This window comes from Haemaphysalis longicornis, unplaced genomic scaffold (assembly GCF_048455015.1).
Source record: "Haemaphysalis longicornis isolate Haplotype H1 unplaced genomic scaffold, Haemaphysalis longicornis Haplotype H1 scaffold_2, whole genome shotgun sequence".
Lineage (NCBI taxonomy): Eukaryota > Metazoa > Arthropoda > Arachnida > Ixodida > Ixodidae > Haemaphysalis > Haemaphysalis longicornis.
This window is the reverse complement of record NW_027526295.1, coordinates 260,111,740-260,137,993: the sequence shown is the minus strand read 5'-3', so window position 1 is coordinate 260,137,993 and position 26,254 is coordinate 260,111,740. Positions and strand designations below refer to the sequence as shown.

The following is a 26,254-nucleotide window of genomic DNA, read 5'->3' as shown; positions in this document are numbered from 1 at the left end:
GGCTGAAGAACTGGCTTGGTTCGGTTACTCGGCTGGCTTGTACTTGTACTGCTTGTACAGGCGCGTTTCTGGCCCGCCTGTCTTCGAGTAGCTCATCGAGTGGCCCGAAACTTGTTACGGTTCCGATATGTAGCGAAATCACCTAATAAGGAGGGAGAAACAGAGCGGGAGCTACGGGTAGTTACTGGGCCTTTTTACGCTTCACAGTTCTGTAATGACAGAGCTTTCCGACGCGCTGTTCGTTGCATGACATCGTGTGACATCGCGCGCTCCTTGGGAACATGCCTTTTGGTGAAGTCATCACCCTGCAGCTTGGACATTACGCAAACTTCGTGGGCTCCCACCTTTGGAACCTACAGGTAACGTTGCACCGTGTGACATGCGTCAGCTGTGTGTTCTTCCCGTGTTCTGTCTAGTGTTCATCACGCCGTCAGAGTCATTTGGCCCTCTGTCTACCTCCCACGCACTTTCTAGCATTTCTGTTTCGTATAGCAAATATGATTAGAAATGCGTCGAGGTCGCTGTAAATTTAGAAATTATAACGTTTATTCACAGTATTTTCCTGGGCTGCTGGAGTACGATCTTCGCGTTTCCCGTTTTCTCTTCCTCCGATACTTGACTTCATCTCCAGCTACAGTTGCTGCATTCCATTGCAAATGAGAAGGCAAAGCACACTGAAGTAGGAGCACTTTACCGTTACTCATGTTAGGCTACATGAATAAGGTAAAACCTTCGTAATCACTCACACGAGGATAGATGAACTTATTGAAAATGTCTTTATTTAAAGAAAAGGGGGATGGGAAAAAAGTGCATTTATTGCATGAATCCACTGACCAAGGCAACACGGTGGCTCTTTACCAGCCGTTGGTGACAGTAGGGCCATCGCTGGCAGTGATGCTAATGTGGCCTCAACCATTTGTATCGGGTTGTATGGGTTTGTATGGCCTCTCACTGCCCTCTTGATGTGTTTGGATCAATGGTTAGTGTGTACTGGCAGATCCATGCTGTGTGGTATGCGTCTACCCTTTCACGGCAATGCAGGCAAGGGGGAAATATAGTGTTGTGTACCAGGAGTGCAATTTAACCGGAGTGGGTAGTGTGTGTGGCCTCCTAAGGGTGTCGTCTTATTCCTTAGTGAGGCTGTTGTCCGAAGGTGGGTCTTGAGTCTCGATGTGCTTAAATACATCCCACAAAGGTTATGGCCACTAGCGACAGGGTCCGTATGAAGAGGCCGGGATAAAAACAAGTTGGGCTGTGGCATTGGCTGCCTCTTCCCCTTTTGCGCCTCATGTGTAGTGATGTCCACCTTTTTTAGTGAATGTTTATGAAGTATTTTGTAGGTGAGTTTGTTGACAGAACCCTGAATAAGGTGACTACAGGCCTCATGAAAGTCGGAAAACAATTGCCGCGGAGGCTGGAGGCAATGGCTAGGGCGATGACTGCCTCTTCTCCATCTGTGGTGCTTTTGCTCTCTAGTGTGGTTGAATGTATGGCTCTTCCATACCGTGCTGTGATGGTAGCCACTACATGTCCTCTTGCGTTCCAGCAGCTATGTGCTGTGCTGTGGTTGTTGTCCCATAGTTTGGTTGTTGTCTCTAAGCAGCAGAAAAAGTATGTCAAGTAAAAGCGGATACGGTGTAGAAAACCATCAAATCAATCCTGCAACTCTCCACTTTTGCCCCAGGAGCTGATATGGTCGCTTTGAGCAAATGTAGGGCTTCAGCACCAGGTGCAAATGCAATAACTTACACCATGATTCAACACCTACCTACACTCACCCTGGACACCCTTTCAGAGCAAACATTTCGGATAAAAGTTGGGGCTGCACAGCATACATACACAAGAAAATGTTTTTTCCAGGGTGGAGTATTGAGTTGCACACTTTTTATTGTCAAGATAAGCACACTAGGAAAGCCACTGCCCCTCACCATGTGCTACTCCATCTACAGAGACGATACCCACATCAGTTTTAAGTGCTGCAACCTCTCCGTCTATGAAGGGCAAATACAACTAGGCATTTACAAGCTTTCAAATTAAGCAGACGGGGATGGTTTCAGTGTAAATCTTGAAGGGAGCACTTGTATCTTATTCAACATGCGTGACTTCTTGTGTGTGTGTGTTTTTTTTTTCAGGAGGCCTGTTTTTCATACAAGCCAAATGACACAACAATACCCCTGGAGTTTGTTCATGATGTCTTCTTCCGTGAGGGCAGAAACCCCAAGGTAGGTTCAACCTGCGATTTTGTTCCCTAATACGTTGCCCGTACAGTAGTTACTAGAGTATGTGGAGGAAGTGTGCGGGTCTCTCTGTCTCTATATATATATATATGGTCACGAACCCACGCCTTTCGACATCGAAAGGCGTGGGTTCGGTCCCCAGTCGGGCGCGTGTTTTTCTTTCTTTCTTTCTCACGTAATAATAATAAAATAAAATGATGTAACTTCACTAACGGTAAAAGATAGTCTAACCATTCCCCTATGCCTTCTTTGGCGTTGTAGACTGCCGGCATTTCTTTCTGTATTTCCTAACGAGCCCCTCATTTCCAAACCCTATTATCTTGCGAAAAAAAAAAATATATATATATATGAGGGAGACAATAGCGTGTTGTCCCTTTTCTTACATTATTTCATTCCCAACAGTTTCGGAAGTGCTGTTGATGAAGGAAGTTTCACTTCCGAAACTGTTAGGAATTATGGGAATTAAATAATGTACAAAAAGGGACCACACGTTATCGTCTCCCTCATATATATATATATATATATATATATATATATATATATATATATATATATATATATATATATATATATATATATATGAGGGAGTATATATAAACAGTACAGTGCTTGGCAGCTGTATAGTATTCGCCTCGAGCGCGGCCTGTAGGGGCGCCACTGAAATCCCCCTAGCGGCCCGTTTCGAAAGCAGGCGCGGGAGTCTTCATCCCGCTTCCCGCTGTCGCCGCTGCTTTTGCGGGATGTTCACGATTGAGATTTAGCGTTTGCGGGCATTGTAAATTCATGTTTATGTGACGCAGTCACTCTGTTCGCATATGGGGTGTGTTTACGAGAGTGTAAATTTTTCTAACGCGATCTTAGTGTGTTATATTCGGTCTGTATAAGCGCCAGGTGTGTGTCACAGGTCAGCGTCGCGGAACCGGTGTATGCTTGGACCTGATTGTAGGTATACACTGCCCTGAATTTACTAGCAAGGTCTTCGTAGCCACCGCGGTTCCTCATATGTTCACCCGCCGCGGTGGCTCAGTGGCTAAGGTGTTGCGCTGCTGAGCACGAGGTCGCGGGTTCGATTCCCGGCCGCGGCGGCCGCTTTTCTGATGGAGGCGAAAAGCAAAAACGCCCGTGTGTACGAGATTTCGGTGCACATTAAAGATCCCCAGGTGGTCAAAATTAATCCGGAGCCCTTCACTACGGCGCGCCTCATCGCCTGCGTTGCGTCGACGCGTTAAACCTCACAATCAATAAATCAATCCTCTTATGTTCATGCTACGGGTATACACTATGATGTAAATCAGTTTTGTGCGCTTGCATATACAGCGGAACACTCATACCTGACAGCACGCCAGTTACTTTCGCCAATAATATACCTCAGATATTGATCACCACCATTTACAAGCCAGTGTGTGTTAATATCGGGAATATTCAACGTAAGTAGGACGGATAATGCAGAAATAAACTCGCGGATCAGCACACGACAAAGAGTCCTCTTGTCGTGAGGTGAGCGCCCGCAAACATTCATCCGCTACATAGATCCTCTGCGAGCAGCGAGCAGACGGGCTTAGAATATAATCGGCGTCCACGACTAAACGCTTCATCGAAATATCGTCACATGGCACAGGGAGCCTGCAGAATAAAGGAGAAATTGAAATCAGAGGGCCTTATCACATACCACATCCTTCCCCTTCCAATGACACCTTTCATCGCTTGCAACTGCCTACCCTGTATACTTCCAAAAATGCGTCCGCCGAACGATCAGCTGTTCGTTGAAGTCGAAAAACAAAACGACAGTGAACGCGAGATTTGTGTGTGTGATTACTGAAACGTTCATTGCTTGATTACGCTCCGCATTTGTACACAGCGTCCCCCTCCCCTAACCCCCCCTTCGCGTATAGTTGGTCTGGTGAGCCCTACCTGGCTTACGATTCGACGAACGTCTTTAGCATGTCAGAAGCTGCATTGTATTTTTTTCGTTTCAGTTAGAGCTATTATGTTTCTTCCGCACTTGCACAGCATGTATTTTTCCGTCATTTCATATTAGATTGCCTCGGTTCTTGCTATAAGGCGTGTGTGGGCACATATTTAACGACGTACAGGCTTGGTATACTTAACATTTTCGCATGGTTTATATTCTTATAAAAGGCATAAGTTATTGTCCGGTATTGGCTAATCACATCCCCGAAACATATTATTCTGCGACGTATATATGCGAAACGAAGCCGCATTTGTTGTCCACGCTGCAAAATGAAGCCAACCTCTCACTGTGCCAGTATCAGGTCTAAACGAGGCGACAGTAGAATTCATTTGTGCCTGACGTATTTGGAGGTAACAGGAGTGACATGCTGCTACCGTCGCCGACGCCCGGAAGAGCGGCGACGATGCGCGCATAACTGCGTCCCCGGGTAGCTCTTGCAGGCTATCACTTGCTGTACGAAGAAGCAGCTGCTTTTAAAGTGACCTAAACGTACTCTTTGCTTGTAGACATCACCATAACAAATTTTTTTAGGGCGCGGAAAGATGAAAAGAAGCGAAACAGAACCAAAACACTGCACGAGCCCCTATCAGCCCCGCAGCGCACATCCCGTCAACGACGCAGAGAAGCGGCGGCAGGCGGCGCAGCAGTCGCAAAGCTCGAGGCGTATATTAGATTAGAATCACCACGAAAAACATAAACATTTATTACGACGTTTCGGCTGGGGTCCAGCCTTTTTCAATTGAAGTACAACACTTGAAAAAGGCTGGACCTCAGCCGAAACAGCGTAATAAAGGTTCTGTTTTTCGTGGTTATTCTAATCTAATATATATATCCCTATCTATATCTCTATCTCTCTCATCATGGGATCATCTTTAGGCATCATCATCATGTGTTATCATCAGAGGGGAAAAAGAGGAGATGATATCTAGCAAGCATAATCTTCACTTCAGTTCGTAATATTTTGAGGTAACGTCAAAGATTGCAAATTTGAGAGAGCTTACATAGCAAAAATTGTATAACATTTGAACAAGTCATATTTGCAAAGCAAATTAAAACAAAATAATAAGGAATACTTAATGTTGAGCTCATATTGTATCATTTTGAAATTGAATATAAATTATATAATGGCAACATCACAACTTAAAGGGACACTGAGGTGATTTTGTCAAGCTCCTGCTTTTGCTTGCACTGCATAGACTGGCTTAAATAAACACTTTTCACAATTAATCCTGGTGATAAAGTGTTATTTATTTTATAAAGCCTGAAAGAAGAAAAACTACCATGCGCGGTTTGTGGCGGCCACACCAACTAACAGCTGTGACTTCAATACAAGGTGCTACATGATTGGATGATGTCCAAGATTAGAATTAAGACCAGTTTTGGTTTCAGTTCTCTAAAACAACATGCTTGGCATCTGTTGTTATTGTTGGGGGGGGGGGCATTCTCGATATTTCGGTAATCGGCATACCGCGCTTCTGCCATTTTGTCAGCTGGAAAATGCGTCAGGTAAGCCTACCAGCACGGCTCGGAATCGTAACAATCACTAGCCGAGACGTACACAGTGGATGAACACCCTCTGTGTCACCGCAGATGCTCAAATGCAATGCGCTTTTCCCCCATCTTTGGAGCTTGCCTGGCTCATTACTGTATCGGAGTAGCAGTGATACCAGGGGTGGAAATATAAAGTACAGATGTATAGCCACTTTACCACTTTACATTTTTACTTAGTTTTAGCATTCCAAGCAGCTTAGATGACTATTTCTTTAAAAGCACTCGTGCAGTAAGTGTCCCCCAAATTCCCACAATATCTTGTGTCTAGTGACTGCATTCCTTGGGCGGAAAAGTGTTCGCAGATGTGTGGTCGGGCTGCTCTGACCGCTGAACAGACATCTTTCATGGCTGGAATAGAGCTGAATGGATTACCAAAGGCCTTTTAATTGAGCAAAGTTGTATTTTATCTTCATGGCCCCTTGAACTCGCCATTAAAATTACTCAAAGGTGAAATCCGATGCAAGCAAGCATAGAACAATGGCCCAAGTGAGGCAGACCGTCCATACACAGGTTGAAAAGGCCATTGTCATGCAGACCAGTGCTTTAGCGGACGCCTGTACCTCAGTTTCAAAACGTTGTATGCTCTATGAAGGCCCGTGTTCAAATAACCTTGGGAATGAGCATGGCAATATTCGGGCCCTGTTCCCCGAGATGCTGATGATTGCCTTCTATTGTTTGGCTTTCTTCTACCGGCAGGGTCAGGTGACGTTCACGCCTCGCCTCCTCATCGCCGATTTGCAGGGAAGCTTGGGTAACCTCAAGGCGACTGGTTCACTCTATGACCTCGCACAGCCATTGGCCAATGAAGCAATTGCTTGGTGAGCTGGCCAACCATTGATGTCCTCTCTTTAGAACACTTCCCAGAGTGCACTAGAGATCTCAAATGGATTCCCGTTGTCACACTTCACTGCCAACCTTCAGTAAAGCTTCGTGTCAGGTGATTTCCAGCGCAGTCCCCCAGCGATACTGCCAACGTTGGTACGTGGGTACCCAAGCCTGTGCGTGAGTCTTCGGACCACACTAAGTGGCCAGTGCAGCTTGTTAGTTCTTGTTCTAGCGTAAATAGTCAGGGTGGTCTTCCAAAGATCTCGTAAGCCAGGCTGCGAACCTTGTTTAGCTGTGAGCTTGTCCTCTTTGGAGGAGTCATCTTTCACTTTTCTGTCAACAGGTCTGGGAAAGTGACCATTTACAAGACTGAGCCAAGCACGCTGGTTCCTGGCTGTTCTGCAGGCAAAGTAAGTTTTTGCTGGAGCATGGCAGCCCAGTGTGGTGAGAATGTTTTGTTTGGTTTTTATAAAGTTTTGAGGCAAAATGTAGCGTCCCGATTTAGTTGGCAGGGAAGCATATTGGGTCACTTGCACACAGCAGGCCTCTCGAGCCATCGCTGCCTTGTATGGTTGTCTGCTGGCAACTTTTGAAATGTGTGTGATTGCGTGCATACTGCTGAGCACGAGGTCGCGGGTTCGATTCCAGGCCGCGGCGGCCACTTTTCTGATGGAGGCGAAAAGCAAAAACGCCCGTGTGTACGAGATTTCGGCGCACGTTAAAGATCCCCAGGTGGTCGAAATTAATCCGGATCCTTCCACTACGGCGCGCCTCATCGCCTGCGTTGCGTCAGCGCGTTAAACCCTACAATCAATCAGTCGATTGAAAGCATATGCAAATGTGGCATTGCCTGGAGTCTCTGCGGACAAGTGCACCGTGAGTGAGGGAGATCACTCCATTTGGGCGGCAGTGCCTAGTAATGGCGCGATGTACCCCCATCCTTTGTTGTTCTCCCTTTTCACCAGCACTGAAGGTGCTGTTGTAAAGGAGGTAACAGGGTGTGCTGTGCACTTTCGTATTTCTCCTCTTACTCTGTACCTAGGCTTTTGCTTACCAGCGCCTCGTCCCTTTCCTTGTTCCAGGGTGCACGTAGCCTCCCTGCTGACCAAGACAAGGATGTGTGCAGAGGTACGGCTTTCGGGGGCTGCAGTTGAAATGCTTGGACTGGAGCTTGGCTCCCTTCTCAGTCGGCGAACAAAATGCTGCTATGAGTGGACAGGCATGCCTTTAATAACGCATTGCTGCATGCTGTGGCGGTGCTGTCATTGACAGTGGCACTGTGGAAGGCACAGTGCGGCCAAGGAGGAGACGCACTGCAGGGTCCCTTACAGTGGTTGTTCGAAGCCCTCAGGGCCTCAAAAAGTCGCTGTAGAAGCAGTCTGCCCCTGTTGGTTATGCCCCCTCCGTCAACAAGTAAGAGTAATGACACAGTCTAATAACCGTGCCACACGTACGCGAAAAATGACATTAAGTGGCCTTAATATACCGAATGACGGGCCGTGCTGCACGTGAAAACGCAAAGGCATTAAATGTGTTAGGCATGTTGGGGGCAATGACCGAAAAGAGAAATGCACTCATATTTTAGAAGTTTTTAACGTAGAGAAAAACGTCTTACAAGGGTTAAAAATGTTTTTTGGGCAATAAAACGTTATGAGAAATAGTGTTTTCTAAAAAATGGTGTGAGGCGTTTCTAAAACTGGCTTCAGCAGCTGCAGTCACCTGTCAGCGGTAGATAAATCCGAAAAATTCAAAACGACATGTAACTAGATGTTTTGCATTTTGCCGCTGTTTTAACGAACTTCGTCTTCTTCAGAACTTTGCCACCAAGAGTGCACGAGTCCAACTACGTTTTTGCGTCACCACTCTGGTGCTGAGAGTTTTGTTAATTTCATTTGGTACTCATTGCATTCATGAGTAAGCAGATTTAAGGTGTTTGTATGGGTGAATGAGTTGCACGCAACTCCTTAAACCAAAAATGACATTAGAGTGGCAATGACAAAAATGGCATTAGATTTTCGCATGTAGCAGTGAATTAATGGCACTAGAACTTAAGGCATTAAGCACTTAATGTCATTTTTCGTGTACATATGGCACGAGTATTGGTGCTCATCTAGGTGTAAAAAAGTGTGCCATGATTAATGTCTGGGCCACACGTTAAATGGCAGCATCTATGGTGAGGGTTGGTGGCAGCTGCCTGGCAATGGCAAGGCATGTGAGGGAGAGATTAGCGCGCAGTGCAGCTCTAGGATATTCACCAGTTTTGCATCATGAGAATAAAATTTTCTCTTATCAACAACTACCAGCTGAGAAAGCCAGTTTTGCTTGTAACAAGCTCACCTTAGGATTAATGGTAAGAATACAGCACTTCATGCACACACCTGCCAAATGTTGTGGGATATGTGAGGGGTTCCTCGGGGACCTTGCCAGCACTCTGGGGTAGGCCCCCACGCTAGCTTCCGGCGTGTCAACCACGCGGGCTTCCATGCCTACGGCAGCCCAGCGAGGTTCGCCGATACGAGAACACAGTAGGCAGTAGTGCCAAAGCACAGCCATTTATTTGGGGAATCCCAAAGCATGTGAGCACAAGACTCGATGGTGTTCACGAATCACGCCGTCCGGGCCGTGACTGCAAATGGGAGGCAGGCACTCACGGCGCACGACAAACAAAGTTCCCACCTGAGATACATGTATCCGCCGACATCGCCGCAATGTTCCGCCGAACCAGCTCGACCGGGTCTCCGATGAGACTCTCCCCGTCTCCCGCGCGCCGCCCACGCGCCTATGCCTATGCCCGCACGGACCGGTGGTGCCATCTCTCGGGGGCGCCGACGAACCAGCGGAGCGCTGGACCGGTTTCAGCGCACAAGCGTCTCTCCCAAAGTGCGCGCCGGCTCGGGATCGCAGGCCGTGGTTCTCCGCGATTCCCACAATGTGCAAGGTTATGTTTGGAGATGCTCATGAAATTACTGCATTTTCCATGTGTGCATCAGTGCCTGTATTGTATATCACGGAGTATAATATCCGTGAACATCTGAAAAGAACTCTGAGGAATTATTTCAAACAAACTGACAGGAGTATAAACTCTAGGGACCAATAGGTGCCAAATGAGGGAAATCTTGGGATTATCTTTGCTGGGCACTTACATCTGCTAGAACACGTTTGGTGCAGTCAAACGCTGTTTAGCGAGGGTGTCGTCTCTGTGCCCCTGTTCCCAGCAGCGGCACAAGAGCCAGGCGGGCACAGGGAGGATAGCCCCCGGAGGCAGCCTGCCCAGCTGTGGACCGAGTTCCTCAAGGTGCAGCTGCACCCCCGGACCATCCACCTCATCTCGCACCATCTCCACCAGAGGTGGGTGGGCAGTGCAGTGCTCGTGCTCCCCAGGACGTCCTCAGTGTGCCCCCCCCTCTCTCTCTATCTCTCTCTCCCTCCAGTGCGGACGACCCTTTTGACCTGTTTGGGAGCGGCAGCGAGTGTGCGGCGGACCCCGTGTGGCAGGAGAGCTTTATGGACGACACCCGCTGGTTTGCCGAGGACTGCGATGCCTTGCAGGTGGGCCTGTCAGACCTAGGGCCTGTGCCCGGGCTCCTACACTCAAGCACATGGAATGGAATGGACGACTTTATTTAGAAATAGGCCTGAGGCCCTGGGGGGTTATTGGGAGATGAGGGAACGGGAGTGGAAAGCCTCACTGAAAGTCTCATGTACCCTATAAGCACAACGTGTTGTCTATTAGCAGGCCCTACTAGGGCTGTCGGACTGCTCTGCACTGCTTTGTAAAGGCCACTGGCAAGTGAATAAATTGCTACGCATTCGAGAAGAGTAGCATCGGAATGCAGGCGCTCCAGGTTCTCCGTATTTGTAAGTGGTGGTGGGAAAAAAGAAGAAGAAAGTGTTTCTACACGCAAGCCAGTTCTCAACATCTTTTCGCATCACAGGTTCCTTTGCGTTTGTTTTCTAATAATGCTACGACGAAAAGCTGTACAGATAATTGCATTTCCCTGTGGGCGTAAGAAATGTGCAGCCTGGCTTCTTACAAGATATACCAGAAGAGAAGCTTTGCAGTATCATTGCTTGCCAGTGTGGGGATGAGGAGAGCAGTAGGGATTTGTATAATAAGCTTGGCCCAGAATATTTTTGGGCTATTGGATTTTTCAGCATTTGTTTATGTGAGGTTTTGTGTGTAATCACGCTGGCAGTGAAAGTGAACTGGTTCTGCAGATGTTATCTCCTAGCCTGTAGCCAACCACATATGCGGTGTGAAAGACTAGGTTTCGTTGAGGTGCCAGTTCACGCCCTGATTGCCAGAAATCATGCGTTTCCTTTCGAAGCACAATGACCTGCAAATTGCTCAGTTTTCTCTTGTGGTCATTAGTGGTCTCAGTCTACAAGTGCAATACAAGCCAGTATCTGCATTCTTCTGTGGACAGGAATGTACAGCTACAGCTTTATTTACATGGTGGAGTTCTTAACTAGCATATACTAGAAGAAAACCTGCAATTGCAGTTGCGTACCGTCTGGAAGGTGTTCAATTCTTACCTGGCCGGCCTTGACTTGGTTTCTTGTGGCTCGCAGTCAGGTTTTCATGTTTGGCCCACTAGCAGTTAGCCATTGTTGCTAGTGCACTGCTTCAGGGCACAAGTATTGTGTGTAGTAAATGCTTAATCATTTAAAACATGTAAGCACAATGAATGTAACTTGCTCTACAATCATGGTGGAAACTGGTGCTTTGTCAAGGCAAATGACAGAAAACACATAGGCAAGATATTTTTATTTCTGCAGTGTGTTTTTATTTGGTACCAACAGAAAGAAACACATCTCTTAGCATTTCTTTCGCAGCCACTAAAATGTTCTACGTCAAGCCAGTTACAAAGCAAATGCAAATTAAAATCTGTTTTCCTATGATTCACATGCGGGCTAAGGAAAGTAGTGTTGGTGCTAGTGCCATGTCGAAAGCGAAATGATTCATCATGCGCATAATGCACAGCCCTTCCTTCATATGTGTGCATAAAAGAAAGGAAGCATGTTGGGAAAAGCAATCACAGAAAAGTGTATTGTTTTTGCAAGAAACCCCCCTGTGATGCACAGTACTAAGGGCTTGGTAAAACATCATGCAGCAAAGTTTTTCTTTTTTTTTCCCCCACCCTTTGCAGGCCTTCAACGTCCTCCTTGATGGCCATAATGGCTTCACTGGTCTGACAAGCAGTCTCTTGGAGGCCCTTCAGGATGACTACCCAAACAAGGCGTTCCTTTGTTGGCCATTATACCAGCCTTCCTACAGGGGCACCAGTGAGGGGCGGGTGAGTGTGTCCCTGGATCCTTATCCACACTGCATGGAATGCACGTGGTGTTGGGGTCCCCGGAACTGAGATATGATGTTTGCTGGGGCATTATTGCCTGCTGGTGCATACCGTTCTGCCAACCAGTCGAGCATAGTGCAGCATTGGTGAAGGTCGACCATCCATTATAGCAGCTGTACACCACAACACCCAGTTCCCTCACTCCAATGTGATTTTGTTGTGCACAATGTGAACATGAACTACCACTGCAGTCTCAGAAGAAGAAGAAAGCTTGCTAGTGCAGTATCACTCACGAATTGGAGCACAAAGGGTCGGTTCATCACATCAACAGTGCCCCGCTTGATGGGGCTCGTGGCAGGCCAGTGTTGTCAGGTCTTAACAGGCCTTTAATTTGCAGCTGAAATCCTGGCTGGGTGGACGAGTCAGAAGGGCAGAAAGGCCCCGTTACGTTCATATACCTTTTGCACATCCAGCATGTTGCAAAGTTCAGTAATGTGATTGCTGCGCCAATCATGCCTAACCATTTTAAGGCACATCCTCCTCACCTTACCACTTTTAAGCAATCTACTCTGAACCTGCGCCAAACCTTGCCTTTTGTTTGTAGAAACGAAACTCGGCCTTAAAGCTTGCTGACTTTGGGATAGAAAGCAAAATTATTCTTCATTCGTGCCACTTCCTTTCTATGTGTGCCACTTCCTTTCCATGTGTGAAAGGAAGCACGTTGGAAAAGCCATCACAAAGAAAACACTTAAGAACGAATCGAAAAATAGACGGTGCAATGAGTCGTCTTTTCTGGTCCGCACAGTGCCCTTAAGATTTGTCGGGGTGCAAACATTTGGGTGTAAAGAGAGATGGTGTGGCGCTCGTTGACCATGCAGGTGGCCGTGGACATGGCGCACCGTCACTTCAACACCGTCATGTGCTACAGCAGCCTGAACCGGCTCTCTGCGGCCTTCTGCCCGCTCAGCGTGGCCAGCAGCCATTTCGGGCCCCCGGTCAGGGGCTTCAAGCACCTGGCCCTGAACGTGAGTGGTGTTCCCCCATCTTGAGCACTGTGGTGCCAGGGAAGCAGTGGAGAGAGGAGATTGGCCAAAAGCTGCTTTTTCCATAGAGTCCCTGCCTTGGGTTGCCTCTTCTGGCATTGGGAGAGCAGGAGCACTAAAAAGCGCGCTGAAAGTGCTCTCTTCTGAGCCGGTGTGTTTCAGTGGTCGAACAGGAGTAGGGGCACTGTCATCCACTGGTAGAGCGAGATCACTTTCGGTGCGCTGAGAGCAGCCAGGAGCAGTCTGATCTGCTCCCGCTTGAAAAGCGGAGTGAGCACAGTACGAAGGAAGTTGCATGACTTTTAACGTCATATCCTCCCCTTTTCGTGTGTGTGTTTTTTTGCTCCAGCAGGTTGCCAGGGCTCGGCGAGCGCGGTGGTACAGAGGCAATGGCGGCAGCCAAGCATGTTTGGTGATCGGGCTCCAACAATTTTGACGTTGTGGTCGGTTCTGGCAGTCCCCGTTCACCTTGCCTGTCGTTAGATGCACTAGGGACGGAGGCAGCAAAGCGTCATTGCCTTGCCGGAGTGCTTGACAAACTAGAGAACAACCGCAGCGATAGCTGCTGGAGCTCAACGTCAGAGTCAAGTTCAAGCAGCGGCAGCAGCAGCGACTATGACGTCGAAGTGTATGTAGCAGTGTTTCACCACCTGTTTTCGATGCCGGAACAAAGGGTATGTTAGAAAGACGGTGTCAAGCTACTCAGACAAGGAGGTGGGCCATTCAGGTTCCGAGCGTGGTGAGATCACTGAAAGGCATCCTCGCTCGTCGTTTTCTTTTCTCCCACCTGTGCTCCGGGTGCATGCCGTATTCCATTGGCAGGTGGAGTGGCCTTGCTTCTGAATGCTCCCATGTGTTCTGGCCCTTACTCCTCACTGCACGATGCCGCTGCTCCTGTTCTCTCATTGAAATTCAGGTGCCCTCCTTTTAAGTTTTCTCTCTCGCCCTCAATCTATGTCCTGTCCCATCTCCATCATCTCTTCTTTGCCCCACCCTCATGTTGGAAATATTGGTGTCCGTCCTTTCACACTTGCATTCTTGTGAGCGGTATGCACTGTTGCCAGGAGACGAATGACCGTTCCAGTCGACCGAAATGTGTTGGCCAGGTTTACATCCTGGAGCCTGCGCAACGGGGTCCTCGTAGTGCAGCCCTAGGACAGCCCCAGGGGGGAACCCGAGTTGATCCCGGGCGGGTTTGGGGGGGCCGTGCAGTTGAGCGAGCCTCACGAGACGAGCGCCGTGCTGGGGCTGGCCCTGGACAACATGCTGTGTGGCCTCAAGCTGCGGGCACCACCGCTCCTCGAGGTGGCCCAGCTGTGCGGCCAGCTCTGCTACAGCCGCAACAAGGTGGGCCCGCCCTTCTTTTAAATGCGAATGCATTTCTTAGTCGAGCCATGTCAGGCGCCGTGCGGCGTCCACGCGCCCGCAGGTGTTATCTCTCCACTCTCACCCCCTCTCCCATAGCAGCAGCTGCGAGCGCGCGCACTCCTCCTCTCCCCTAGCAACCGGAGCAGGTGGTGCGGGCGGATCAGCGGCGAGTGAGTGGAGAGGAGGAGCGCGCTCGGGCGTGTGAGGGCGCTCGCATCGCGGGAGCTCGCCGGAGCTCCCGCGTGTGTGGGAGAGTGTAGGCGAGGGTAGGCGCGGTGCTTCGGTGCTTCTCCTCTCGACGCTCGCCCCACTCTCCCACGCCCCCATGCTTCTCAAAGACCCTTGACTGTGCACTTTACCGACCACAAGGCAGTGATCGTGGCCGTCAAGTACAATGACAACACAAACAGGTGTTAAATAAATGGTTACGCTACAAATCACTGTCTCCTCATTAATTATAAATTCCGCGCACTCTCGCGCAAAAGAAATGCATTCGCATTTCCTCACGATTCCCTTCGGGGAGGTGAGGTGAATTTTTTTAGTCTCCTCCTGGGCACCCTGGCAAGTCCCGCACGAACGGAGCCACGAAAAATGTGGCCGCTAAAGCAGCCGAGGCATCCATCAAACGCTAACTGGCGCTGCACTTCTTCCTGCAGTTAAGAATGGGCCCAGACTCCGAATTTCCCATGCACAATGAAATAAAAGGCATTGCATAGTACAAGACCTAATTTTAGAAAAGGGGGAAGGGGAAAGTAATTCACTTAACTAGAGAGAAGTACAACGAAACAGCCGTAAAATGTAGTAATTCAGCAGCCGAAAACATCTTTCATTTCAAGCCAAGCAATCGGCTTCGTGTACCATTTTATGTTTAAAACCTACAGGTTCTAAACACGGTAATTGCAAAATATTGCACTGCTGTCTTAAAATGTTTGCCAAACTCCCACACTTTGGAATCCCTCTTTTTTTTCCATTGTTTCCTCAAAACTAAGTATAGTGCTATTGAACTGATTGTTGCCCACAGTATCTTAGGATGCTCTATCTTGAATTCACTGTATAGGTTTACATAATTCTTGGTGTATTCTGGCTAGTGCTGTAAGACCACAAAGCGCAAAAGAATATGCAGGAGTATAAAATACTCTGTAATGTAGTTGACCGAAATACTGCTACTTTACGTCATGAAATATTAGATGTTCGTAGCTTTTTTTAATGAAGCAAAAATATCAACACTGGCTCTGTGGTTCTTATATAAAGGCCAAATTTTCATTGTGTAAACTGTTATTCATTGCGTGGGTTATCTAAAATGCAGGCGCAGTGGTGTAGCATACATTGCATAACTTCAAGCATATATGGCATAGACAAAAATTGATTTCATGTTTCAGTTTGCTTTCAGCATGCCAAAACGAATTCAGTGTAACCATTTTGAGTGCATAGATTAGAAACTGGCAGAAATAGCTTTAAGGGCACACACTTGAAGGAATTTCTGGTTTCTTTACTATAATTATAATACTTGCTAAATACAGTTAAACCTCGTTATTACGATACGGGCTATAACAAAATAATAGATATAACGAGCAAATTGTAATTCCCCTTGAGAGTCCTCATAGAGCCCAAAGTATTTAAAACCTTATTTTAACGAGGTAGAACTTGATCATTACAGGATATAACGGACAAATTTTGTTGGGAAATAAAACATTGAGCCAATTCCATGACATTGCGCAATGTGGATTTGAGATGGTGTGCAACATGACAACTGCATTTAGCAGTTCAAAGCTCCCGCCTTTCATCCTCCTGCAATGTGCGCGGTGCCGGACAGCGCGCCTTGCAAATTCTGCACCCGTGAAGCCATTCCCACTGACCTTTCGCTGCACGTGTCGCGCAGCCACTGCATGCGGCCTGCAGGGCTGTGGCGCACTCACCTGCAAATGTTGCCACTTGCGGACATACGCCACAAGAGCCGCGTTGCTGAAGTTGTGTGTACGTTTTTTTTTAGTGATTCAGCCTTATATTTTATCGTGCTGCATGCGTGATTTGAGCAGCATGAATGCACCAGGGGAAAAGCGAAAGCAAAAGACTATAACGCTAGACAGAAGGTGGCTATAATAAAATCCATCACATCAGGCACGAAGCTGAACGAGCTATCATATCTTTCTGATATGCCACATCAGAAAGATATGTCAATGTGCAGTTATGGACTTTGCGGCGAAGTCTGTTTGAAATTCGAGTTACACGTTTTGAATTGCAATAAAGTAGGTGCGCGACTTTTCCTTTCTTTCTCCGGATTGTGGTTGTTTTGTTGTGTACCATCATGAGATCCAATTTCGGCTGCTATTTGTTTTGGGCAAGTACAGCGCACAATATTTGCAGTAAATGTCCACTACAGCTATAACGAAACACTGGTTATAACGAGCAAATCGCAGTGCCCCTTCAATTTCGTTATAACGAAGTTTAACTCTTTCGTTACCACGCCTATTCAAATTGATCACCAGTGATCGATGATTTAGTATATTGCCTATTTCGACATGTAGTCGTTTCTCGTACACCTAATGAGGCCAGTGGTTAGTCTAGGCACTGCCCTTTTAGAATCAGTTTAAATTTTCCCACTCCGGCGACATTGAGATTTTTGACGACGTTTTTTGCGCGCTAAGGTGCGTGTGTTTTTGAAGAAGGGGCTGTGGCTGCTGCACTTGAGAAAAAAGGATGCAGATCGTGGTTAGGCTGTATTACCATAATATTTTTTTTGTCAAAAGGCTCCTTGCAAGTCAAATACCAAATAATGCGGTCAGCTTTGTAATCCGACAGCGTTGAGAGGTGATAATTACTTGAAAATGGCCCCGGCTATTCAATAATGATTTTTGGTTCGGACAAAGGGCAGCTTTATTCTCCCAAAGCTTATTTCTGATGGTCCCCCGCATGTCTAGCAAGTGTGCCTGCCATTTTCAACCAGTTTCCAGCAGTTTCGGTTTCGTTTTTGCATTGCGAAATTCATATTTGGCGCTACTACGCAGTTACCCAACTACAAGCTCATTTGCCATGGCGCCTCCGTTGCCCGCTACTGCTCCTCAAAACAAGCATGCTGCTCGCGCTTCCACTTTATCTATGCCTTGCTTCTGCGATAAAAGCTTCTGCTGAAAGTCAAACGATAACACCAAGTCGTCGGGTATCAGTTCAGACGAGGAGAACGCTTCCAATTGGCCTTGAACAGCACCAGCTGTTCACCGGCCAGTTTCGGTTTGATACGAAGGTATTTCCGGAGGTCTAGTATCGCTGCTCAGTAGAACTGTCTATTCCGACAAAGTCTCCAACAGCCTTGTATTTGTTTCTGTTCGAAATTGTTAGGTGGCGCTGCAATGTAGTAGGCTCGTAGTGCTGAACTGGCTTCGTAGCACGACGGCGGCTTGGTGAACGCTTGCTGGGCATGATTCCAGCGCATCGTACCTTATTCCTGCAAGCAGTACTACCTTAGTGAGTCAATACATGATAATAAACCGCAAATGAAAGTTCTGACTGATAAGTGATCATCAGAACGTCAACAAGCATCCACCAAAGAGTTTGGTTCTCAACTCCAAGCGGATTTTTTCACATCGCTTGCTTGCCTTCAATATTGTGCCGGTCATAATCATTGACAAGGTGTTTTTATATCATGTGGAGGCTAATTTGGGCCTTTAATAATGTCAAACCACCAGATTTCTTCTAGAGAACCATCCAAAATAGCAATATTTGGAATAGTAGTTGGGCTTCACCACATGGCACGGGCACTACGCGGGCTCACATTTTCTTTTATATCTGACAAATTGTACTGCGCAACTCAATTTTTTTTCTAGGACGGGTTTTTGAAGTGTCTACCTACAAAATGTATATTCTAAATTTTTTCTACTACTGGTGGTTTATTATACACAACTTACTTTTTTCTTATTTTCTTCGACACGTAAACAAAAATTTCGAATTCGATAATTTTTTTTTTGCAATCATTATTTAGGAAAACATTATTAAAACTGGTGTCGTAGGAAAGCGCGTGGAATAATCTGCATTTTAGTCACTGCAATGTGTGACATAACCAATATGTATAGCACAAAAAAAAATGCTTTGTTAGACCCTTCAAAATTGGTCAATTTCCTGCGGTAACGAAAGAGTTAAGGGTAGTTGCGTCCAGTCCAACGGGATAGCAGTCACATGTCTGATCAGGAGCTTCAGCATATTCCTAGGTTGTTTCAGCGGGTGAATGCATGCACATGTTATGCCTTGCCTCTTTTATAACCAATTTGCTCTGACTGGGTGAGCGAGTGAGCGTTCAAGGCTGCGTAATGTAACACCCTGTTCACAATAGTCACGTGATCTCACTCTGCTCACAGCTGCTTTTTAAAGGTCTTGATATGACTAATAGTAGCACTGCCCAAGAGCCACCTCCGGCTTTGCTTCTCCTCTCGATGAATACTGTCTAGAGGCCAGAATACATGGAGCAAACTTTCACGACAAAGTTAGTGTGGGGGAAAATCTGCCGCGGTGGGCCGATAAATGTAAATCGGGGTGAACTACATCAAGCGAAGACACGGCGCCCGCCACCTCACCGCCACTGTGTTGCTCTCAGTGTGGCTAACTGAACCTCCATGCCCAGAATCAACGGCAGCGTTCAGTAAACAGCCCCAGTGAAGGAGCTTCCCATTTAAGTTGTACGTCGTTTGACGATGCTGTGTGAGTGGGGGCGTTTCTTCTGCTGAAATATTCGTTTTGAGTTCTCAAAAGCGCTAAAGGCAGTAGAAAAAAAAAAATACGAACGCCCCCGGGAGATTCGAACTAGCGACTTCTAAAACATGAAGCCGGCATTGTACCTCTGGTCTACCTCAACAGATGGTGCCTTCGTTCAATACACAGCATGTAAAACCTGGCTCTGTATGCATATGGCTGGCTGCTTCTAGTTTTTCATTGTATTTGAGAGGCCTTCGCAGTGATGCCGGCTGTTCCTCACTCGCCGATCTTGCAGATCGGCCCCACGTTGCTGTTAATACAAGTTATGTAGCCGGATTGTCTTTATTGAATGTACTAAAGGCTATCCTACATGCCCACCTTGGCGACAGAAGCCACGGCAGTTGGGTTGGGACCGTGTTCCGCTTGCAGCTTGAGCTGTCAGAATCGTGCGGACTTCACTTGTTGCCACCTCATTTTCCTCAAACGATCTAGGATTTACAATCCATTTTTTTTAGCTCAAAGAGGCGCGAGCCAAGCTTACATCTATCAAACTCTTCCAAAGCTGCCGTCCACCAGTAGTATGCACACGCCATGGAGGGCAAATCGCAAGACCTGATTGGTTTATTTGATTTGCCGCGCGCTGCCAACGAACCTTTCTGTCAATGCGTAAATGTGGGCTAGTTGGTTCTTGCTAGTTGTAGCGCTAGTCCTGTGTGGTCTCTACTTCTGTCCCGTCGTTACCGCGCTACCATGTTTCACACAACTTTTTTGACCGAGCTAGATCGGCGGCGGACAACGTTTTTTCCGCCGCGGAGTGTCAAGCGCGTGTCGCCAAGCGTTGTTAGTCGTTTTTTCTACGCATGTTCGCTCCGGCCCTAACGGTCGGTGCGTGGTGTTAGAATAGACTGCAACTCTAGTGGGGTGGCGGCAGGGTGCCGGGTGGCCTAGGTGGAGGAGGAGTGGCAGTGGTGCCTTGTTGTGGTTTGCAGCTGTGCGTGCTGGGCCTGAGCCTGCCCCTGGGACTCGGGGAGCGGCAGCTGCTTGCTGACTGTGCTCCGAGCGCCCCGGTCCTGCTCACCCCAGGGGCCCATGTTCTGACACAGTCCACTACTAGTCTCGCCGTGCTGCGTGGCTGTGCACCCAGCATGGTGACCAGGTGAGCACTCTACCCTTACTCCCCGGTAGAGTGGTGTTGCAAGCACTGAGCAAAGTAGTGGAGGCGGTCAGGAGGCAGACGCGTGAGAACTGAGGTTTTCAGAGAAAAACACTTTTGTGACCGTGCCTATTCCCATCTATAGTATATTATCAATGAATACAAAATTCGAATTTTGGTGCTATCCGAGCGCTTCTGGGCAGCTGATGCCATCCAGAGGGTGAAGGAGGAAGTATTTCGTCAGTTTCGCTTTCGAGATTCTTTTCGCCGCTGCAGGGGGGATTTTTAAATGGCCTTCGCCGGTGGGAAGACAAGCTCACGTGGTTTCGGTAATGGCATCGACGCCGCTCGCCGATGCTTCACGCGAACGGCGAATTTTGATGGATTCTGATGAATCTGAGCTGGAATCTGTGGATGATGCTAGCAGCACAGACACAGAAGACGACTTCAATTCTTCAGACCTTAGTACGGACAGTAAAAGCGCGTCAAACTGCCCCGGACATCAACAAGTATCCGCCAGTAAGTTTCGCTTCCTCCTCCGGCCCTTTTATTGCGGGCGCACGTTGATATAAACAGATCCGGCCTGTTCTAAAGGTCACAGCTCTTATCTGCAGGGTGTCAACTTCATTTGGGCGAGACCACTTAGCATGGGCTGCACAAAGAGTCAAGTTCTCTCCGCAGAGATGGCCCGGAGTTGACCTTGGTGTAGCGCTCCGGAGTAGCGGGCGGCAGTTCGTCAGAGCCGTAAATTTCGTCGGAAGCATCCAGAAGTTCTTGAACTGTCACAGAAGTTGCACTTCGATCAATTTGCTTTCAGACTCAAGCTCATTAAACAGCTGCCAGGCTATGATGAACAACGTTCTGTGGTCCCCACTGTCCCTCCTGTTGTGTCTCCGTAAACTGCACCTCAGGGTCCCCAGCACCAACTAGAGAAAATTGAAAAATACCAGAACTGCAAACTGTGCTACGAAGAAAGGAAGGTTGAGCAGAAAAATGCCTACGAAACGTGCGTAGCCAACCTCGAATTTCACCACATTGAGAAACTGCTTAGTGCGGTGGCATGATAGGCACAAGAGTGTACCGTATATTATTGTATGTATGTAAATAACTTTTGTAGTTACAGAGCTAATTTGCGGTATTATTCTATAAGGGCCTTATGTTCAAATTGTATATTTCAAACTTTTTTGTATGTGCACCCTGTGCAAAGTAGCATTAATGTTCTCATTGTTTTTTTTTTTCTTTTGTTACTGTTTTTGTTTTTATTATGTGACGATAAAACTAGTAATAAATCTGTTGTTTGAAATTATTACTGTTGGAAAGACCTATACTTCCTCTATCATTTCATACCTTTTACTTTAGCATCAATCATTTTCTGTGCCAAGAAAAAAAATATTTCCTGGACTACCCAAAAACAACCTATTTTTCCACGTTCACGGAAGTGTTAATCATGGCTATGCCAGGGATCCCTCCTGGGCTTGGAAACGTGACGGGGGCCTCATGCGAAAGTCTGCACTTTTTCTGACTCTTCCACACAAGCTGCAAAGATATGCTAACAAAAATATGCAAAGTAGCTTTAAACAAACATGCGCCAAGGCCACCTTTTTGCACTGCTGGCAAATATTGGCAAAAAATGGGGGTACCCTTGAAATGCCATGAAGGACCTCTGGAGGTTTGCAGATCCCCACTTGGAAATCACTGAGCTGAAAGACCAATGTTTGTGATGTTACCACTGCCTCAGCTTGGTTGCACGAGAGGGGCACTCAAAGTGGGGATGTAGAAGTGCTGTCATTAGCAGCAGCTGGGAGGGGCCGTCTAAAAAAGGCGAGACCAGTGGCTTTCTAGCTGGTTGGGCAGTTATACCCCGGCCAATGCCACCCTTGTGCAGCCACAGGTTCTTGGGCTACACCCTGTGTGAGGACAGTCTTTGCACGCATTCATGGCTGAAACTGCAGTCATTTTCTGGCCACCATTCTTGATTTACATTCCAGGCACATTCCAATGTCTCAGGTTAACGCAGCCCTGCTCATGGAGGTGCAGTGCCACTCATTCGTTCGTTTCTCGTCTTTCTCTCTCTCTCACCCATAGACTACCACCCCGGGTACAGGATCCCGGTGAAGTCATTGGGAGATTTGCCACCCGTGCATGCGAAGGAACCCCAACGTGAGTTCTGGGGCCTGTGGTGCAGCAGGTCAGCACGCACAGCGAAGGGCGGCTATCATGTGGCTGATGGCTGCAGCAGGTGGACGTGGCAGGAGCACATCGTTGGTCGTGGCCCTGTGCTGTGTGTGCTAGGCATTCCATGTTCAGGCATAGTGGAGCAGCGATTGGTAGGAGATGGCCACTTGCAGGCACCTGTTGGCAGGCCTGTGTCACTGTGGTGGACAATTCGACAGCCCCGTCACTTTACTTAAAATACTTTGCATATTACTTCAAAGCTATGCGCATTTAAATAGCTGTCGTTAATATGAACAAATTTTTGGGCCCCTTCGAGTTCAAATTAACGAGATTTGACTGGATAAGTTTTTTAGTTTACGATTTATAACGCGCACTAAAGTTCATGGTGCTGGGCTTTCAGTTGTTATATCCAAAGTATTGTTGGAACCGGTATATAGTTATTAACGGGATGGACTGTATTCAACCATTTCAGTACAGTTGAAGGCCAATTTATCGAAATCACTGTGACCCGCGAAATAGTTAAATCAGGAGCTTTGTAAAATTGAGAAAATGTGAAGACTATCGGTAACGGCAGAGTAAATCATCTTAATTGTGTTCGCTAATACAATAAATTTCAGAATCTGGTTGCATAAAATAGAGGTTCAACTGTGTACAGATGAGTGTAATCCCTGCCATTTCGCACTGAAACCGAACTAAGGCGTCGCAACTAAGGTTCCCGCCAGTATGGAGCATTTCGGGTGGTTAGGTGGACGGTGTACACAAGGTATGCATAGCGAGCGGGTTCACTTTGGAAGAGGGGGCACCTGAGGTGGGCGTCTTCTGCAGGTGGCTGAGAAAGGTGGAGAATGCATCCCGTCTCGGCACCCACGACTTCCCCAACATATTTGGGCCCCTGGTGACTCCAAATGGCCTTGTTTCATGCCTGGCTCGAGATCCCCACATGGGTAAGCACTCCCACACCACGCACTTTTGTCAAGTGTCGTTAGAAACAGTAAGCTCTGCAAGCACATTAAAAAGTTTTTCTGCAAAGAATGGCTAGGTAAATGCCTGCAAACGTGGAACAAATGTGTCCGTGAGCATTTGCTGAACCGATCTGTTTATAAAGATGGAGGCTTCAGCTCGTAAAAATGACAAAAGTTCAAAGCATTTTTACCTCACAGGTGTCGCAGATGAGGATTCTTGAACTCTTACAGGATCAAAATCCTGCAGTGTACTGGTGTGTGTGTGTATGCACAGCCCCTCTGGCGCCAAAGGCAGCTTTGATGATCTATACAAATGCACTTGTGATGGAAATGCAAAAGTCCAGGCCTTTGAAGCTGCGATTAGCTGCTTGGTGAAGATGGTGCAGTGCCACCCACTGCTTCGCTTGGAACACTCCTGTTCTTCTATGCAGCTGCTAAAAGAGCTCCACTGCTCGGCCAACGCCCTGGGTTCAAGCCCCCAGCAATGCCAAGGTTTTTTCCCAAGACCCGTGATGTTTTTTATAGTAAAATGTTCTCTCAGCTTGATTCCGTGCGTTCATCTCGTAAATAAGAGTGGTTCGGCGTCGTTTAGAGGTGGGGAGTCTAGCGGCATATCGACTCGATTAACATTTTGCATCCCAGCGGAAGTGCCTAGCTTGTGCCAATCTTGGAAGGGAATACCGCGAGTGACTGTGCGTCCCCCCTGGTGGCTGCTGGTGCAGCGGTGGAGCAGGTGCCCTCGCTGAGCTGCCTGCAGGCGGCAGAGGCGTCTGCAGCCGAGGTGGTGTCCGAGGTGGTGCAGCGGGGCAGCCAGCTGGACCTGAGCCGCTTCCATCGCTGCCTGCTGGCTGGAACCGAGGTGGACCTCTTCAGGGAGGCCCTGCACCAAGTCCAGGAACTGGCCACCTGAGCGGGCCACCCTTCTAGAGGCCTGGGTGGCAGGGTGCGGCGATACATGTGGGCCCCAGCCGCGGTGTATATGGTGTGAATAAAGAATTTTAAGCGACGATCAGTCGGCTGCTTTGTTGCGTATCCTCACATTTCATGCTGAACTCGGCGAAGCGGCATGGCATCGTGGGAACGTTCATTCCTTTACTAGTCCTTGTGCTTGATCTACAGCACCTGAGGACCAGTGTGGGTCGGAAGCAGTTTTGCAGTGGCGACAGCTGTCAAATACTACAGTAGTGTGTTCATGCGTCGATTGCTGTGCAGGTGTCCCCATGTGTCCACCGCTGGTGTCAGATTCACGGCCAAGCATGCAACGGAATATCTACGAATGAAAGTTTGACATCCACCTCATTGCAGCCGTATGGGACCAGGACAAATTTTTCTTCAACTGCAAATTTTCTGAGAAAGCTGTACAGCTTTCCTTTGTAGCCGTACGACTGTATTGAGGTGGATGTCAAACTTTCCTTCGTAGAAACTTACTCCACCTTGGGGATTTCCCCCAAATCTGGTCGATCAACAGAATATGTATCGCGAGGACAGTACACACATATGCACAAATGGCACATGCCCATGCATCCAGTTGTTCATTTAACCGTTTTAAAGCAAAAGCCATAGCACACACCATAAGGCATACCGACATTTGAGAACCATCATAATCGCATAGCCGTGGGTCAGCAGCTGTGGCTCTAGGTCAGATCATTTTGGGTGATTGAATTTTCTCTAAGCTCAAGCCTTGATAGTTTCTCTGCAGGTTTTAATAAAATCTTGGGATTTCAATACCGATGTGACCAGTACAATAGATGTGTGTCCTTGGGTAAGAGTTTTTAAGTGCAGAGCACTTTCGGGGGCCCGGTTTGTCATCATAGCTGCTGTCACGCTATCTAGCCACCGCAGTCGAGCGGCGTCACGCACCCAAACAGAGGCTTTGAAAAGATACCCGCTTGTCCCTCGATTCAAACCTTCCTGCCAAGTGTTAAGAGACATGAACAAGAGGTTACGCAGAACTATTCGAAACCTCTGGTACCGCTGGGACCGGTCATAGCAGTCCCCGTTAGTTAGCGCTAAGAAAACTGCAGGTACATTTGAGGCAAAATATATGTACATAATCGGCAATCCCCGCGTTCATTTAGTTAAATGCTCTTTGGGCTGGTTTTTACAATGGTAATCTGAAAAAAGTGGCCGTAGAAGAGAAAAAAAAAAAAAACGCATCTAGAATGGCGCAGCAGGCTCCAGCACGTGCAAAATGAAAGCGAGCACAAAAAGAACACAACTCGCACTCACACTCTTTCAGACGGTGTGTGCAAGCACTGCAAAGGTATGAAATTTGAATTGTATTAGACAAAACTCCATTAAATTCATGACGAGAGGAGTGAAACAGGGAGGCAAAGAGCGTAATGGGTGCTAGCAGTGAGCAGATAACGGTGCCACGGCCCATTATGGTAAATCACTGCTCTGCACTTCTGACAGCTTTCACACTGAGTGAAACAGCTTTAGCCCTCTGCGGTCCGTTGTCGTAAAAATGGTTGTAGTGGTCCGTTGTCGGGCTATTTCCGACATAGCCATTCAAGGTTAAATTTTGCAGTTTTTCTCACTGCAATGCGCCCGCATTACTTGCATACATGATGCGCCATCTCATGAGAGTTAAGTGAACTTTGTTGTTTCTTTTTGCACTAGGTTGCAGCACAATGTTCAGCACGGGCTTCCGGACTAGGAAGTTCCAGACTAGGAAGCCACCCCACAATTTATTTTTGCTCATTAAAGTTTCTTTTCTCTCTCTGGATTCGAGAGCGTTTTCACGAGCATGCTCTTCGCTGCGAAGCATGGATGCTTTCTCATCGTGTGCCATCTACGGCGGTGCACTTTGCGATAGTAACGATGACTTCAGTGAGGAAGATAACTGCGTGCCTCCATCAATTAGCGATAACAGTGATTCGACAGAAGCGAGTGACGAATACCACGGCAACGAAGACAGCACCGTGCGGATCATTACTTTGTGCTGTTCGTGCTGTATGCAGCGACAGAAAAACAAAACAAAGAGGG

The 26,254-nt window shown here is 47.6% G+C and overlaps 1 protein-coding gene across 2 annotated transcripts; it reads left to right on the top strand.

Moving 5' to 3' along the window:
* Nucleotides 1-40: 40 nt before the first annotated feature.
* Mst (misato mitochondrial distribution and morphology regulator) lies at nt 41-24,278 on the top strand. Of its 2 annotated transcripts, none has more exons than XM_077700350.1 (14): nt 41-359; nt 2,133-2,222; nt 6,457-6,578; nt 6,929-6,995; nt 7,668-7,713; nt 9,804-9,933; nt 10,017-10,134; nt 11,736-11,882; nt 12,761-12,907; nt 14,138-14,272; nt 19,966-20,132; nt 22,215-22,289; nt 23,130-23,248; nt 23,989-24,278. In XM_077700350.1, exons 1-14 carry the CDS (start codon nt 282-284, stop codon nt 24,174-24,176), a joined length of 1,629 nt encoding a protein of 542 aa, XP_077556476.1. In that variant the 5' UTR covers nt 41-281; the 3' UTR covers nt 24,177-24,278. The 2 variants fall into 2 exon arrangements, with proteins under 2 accessions (XP_077556476.1, XP_077556475.1); XM_077700349.1 differs by having other exon boundaries at nt 9,801-9,933.
* The last annotated feature ends 1,976 nt before the right edge of the window (nt 24,279-26,254 follow it).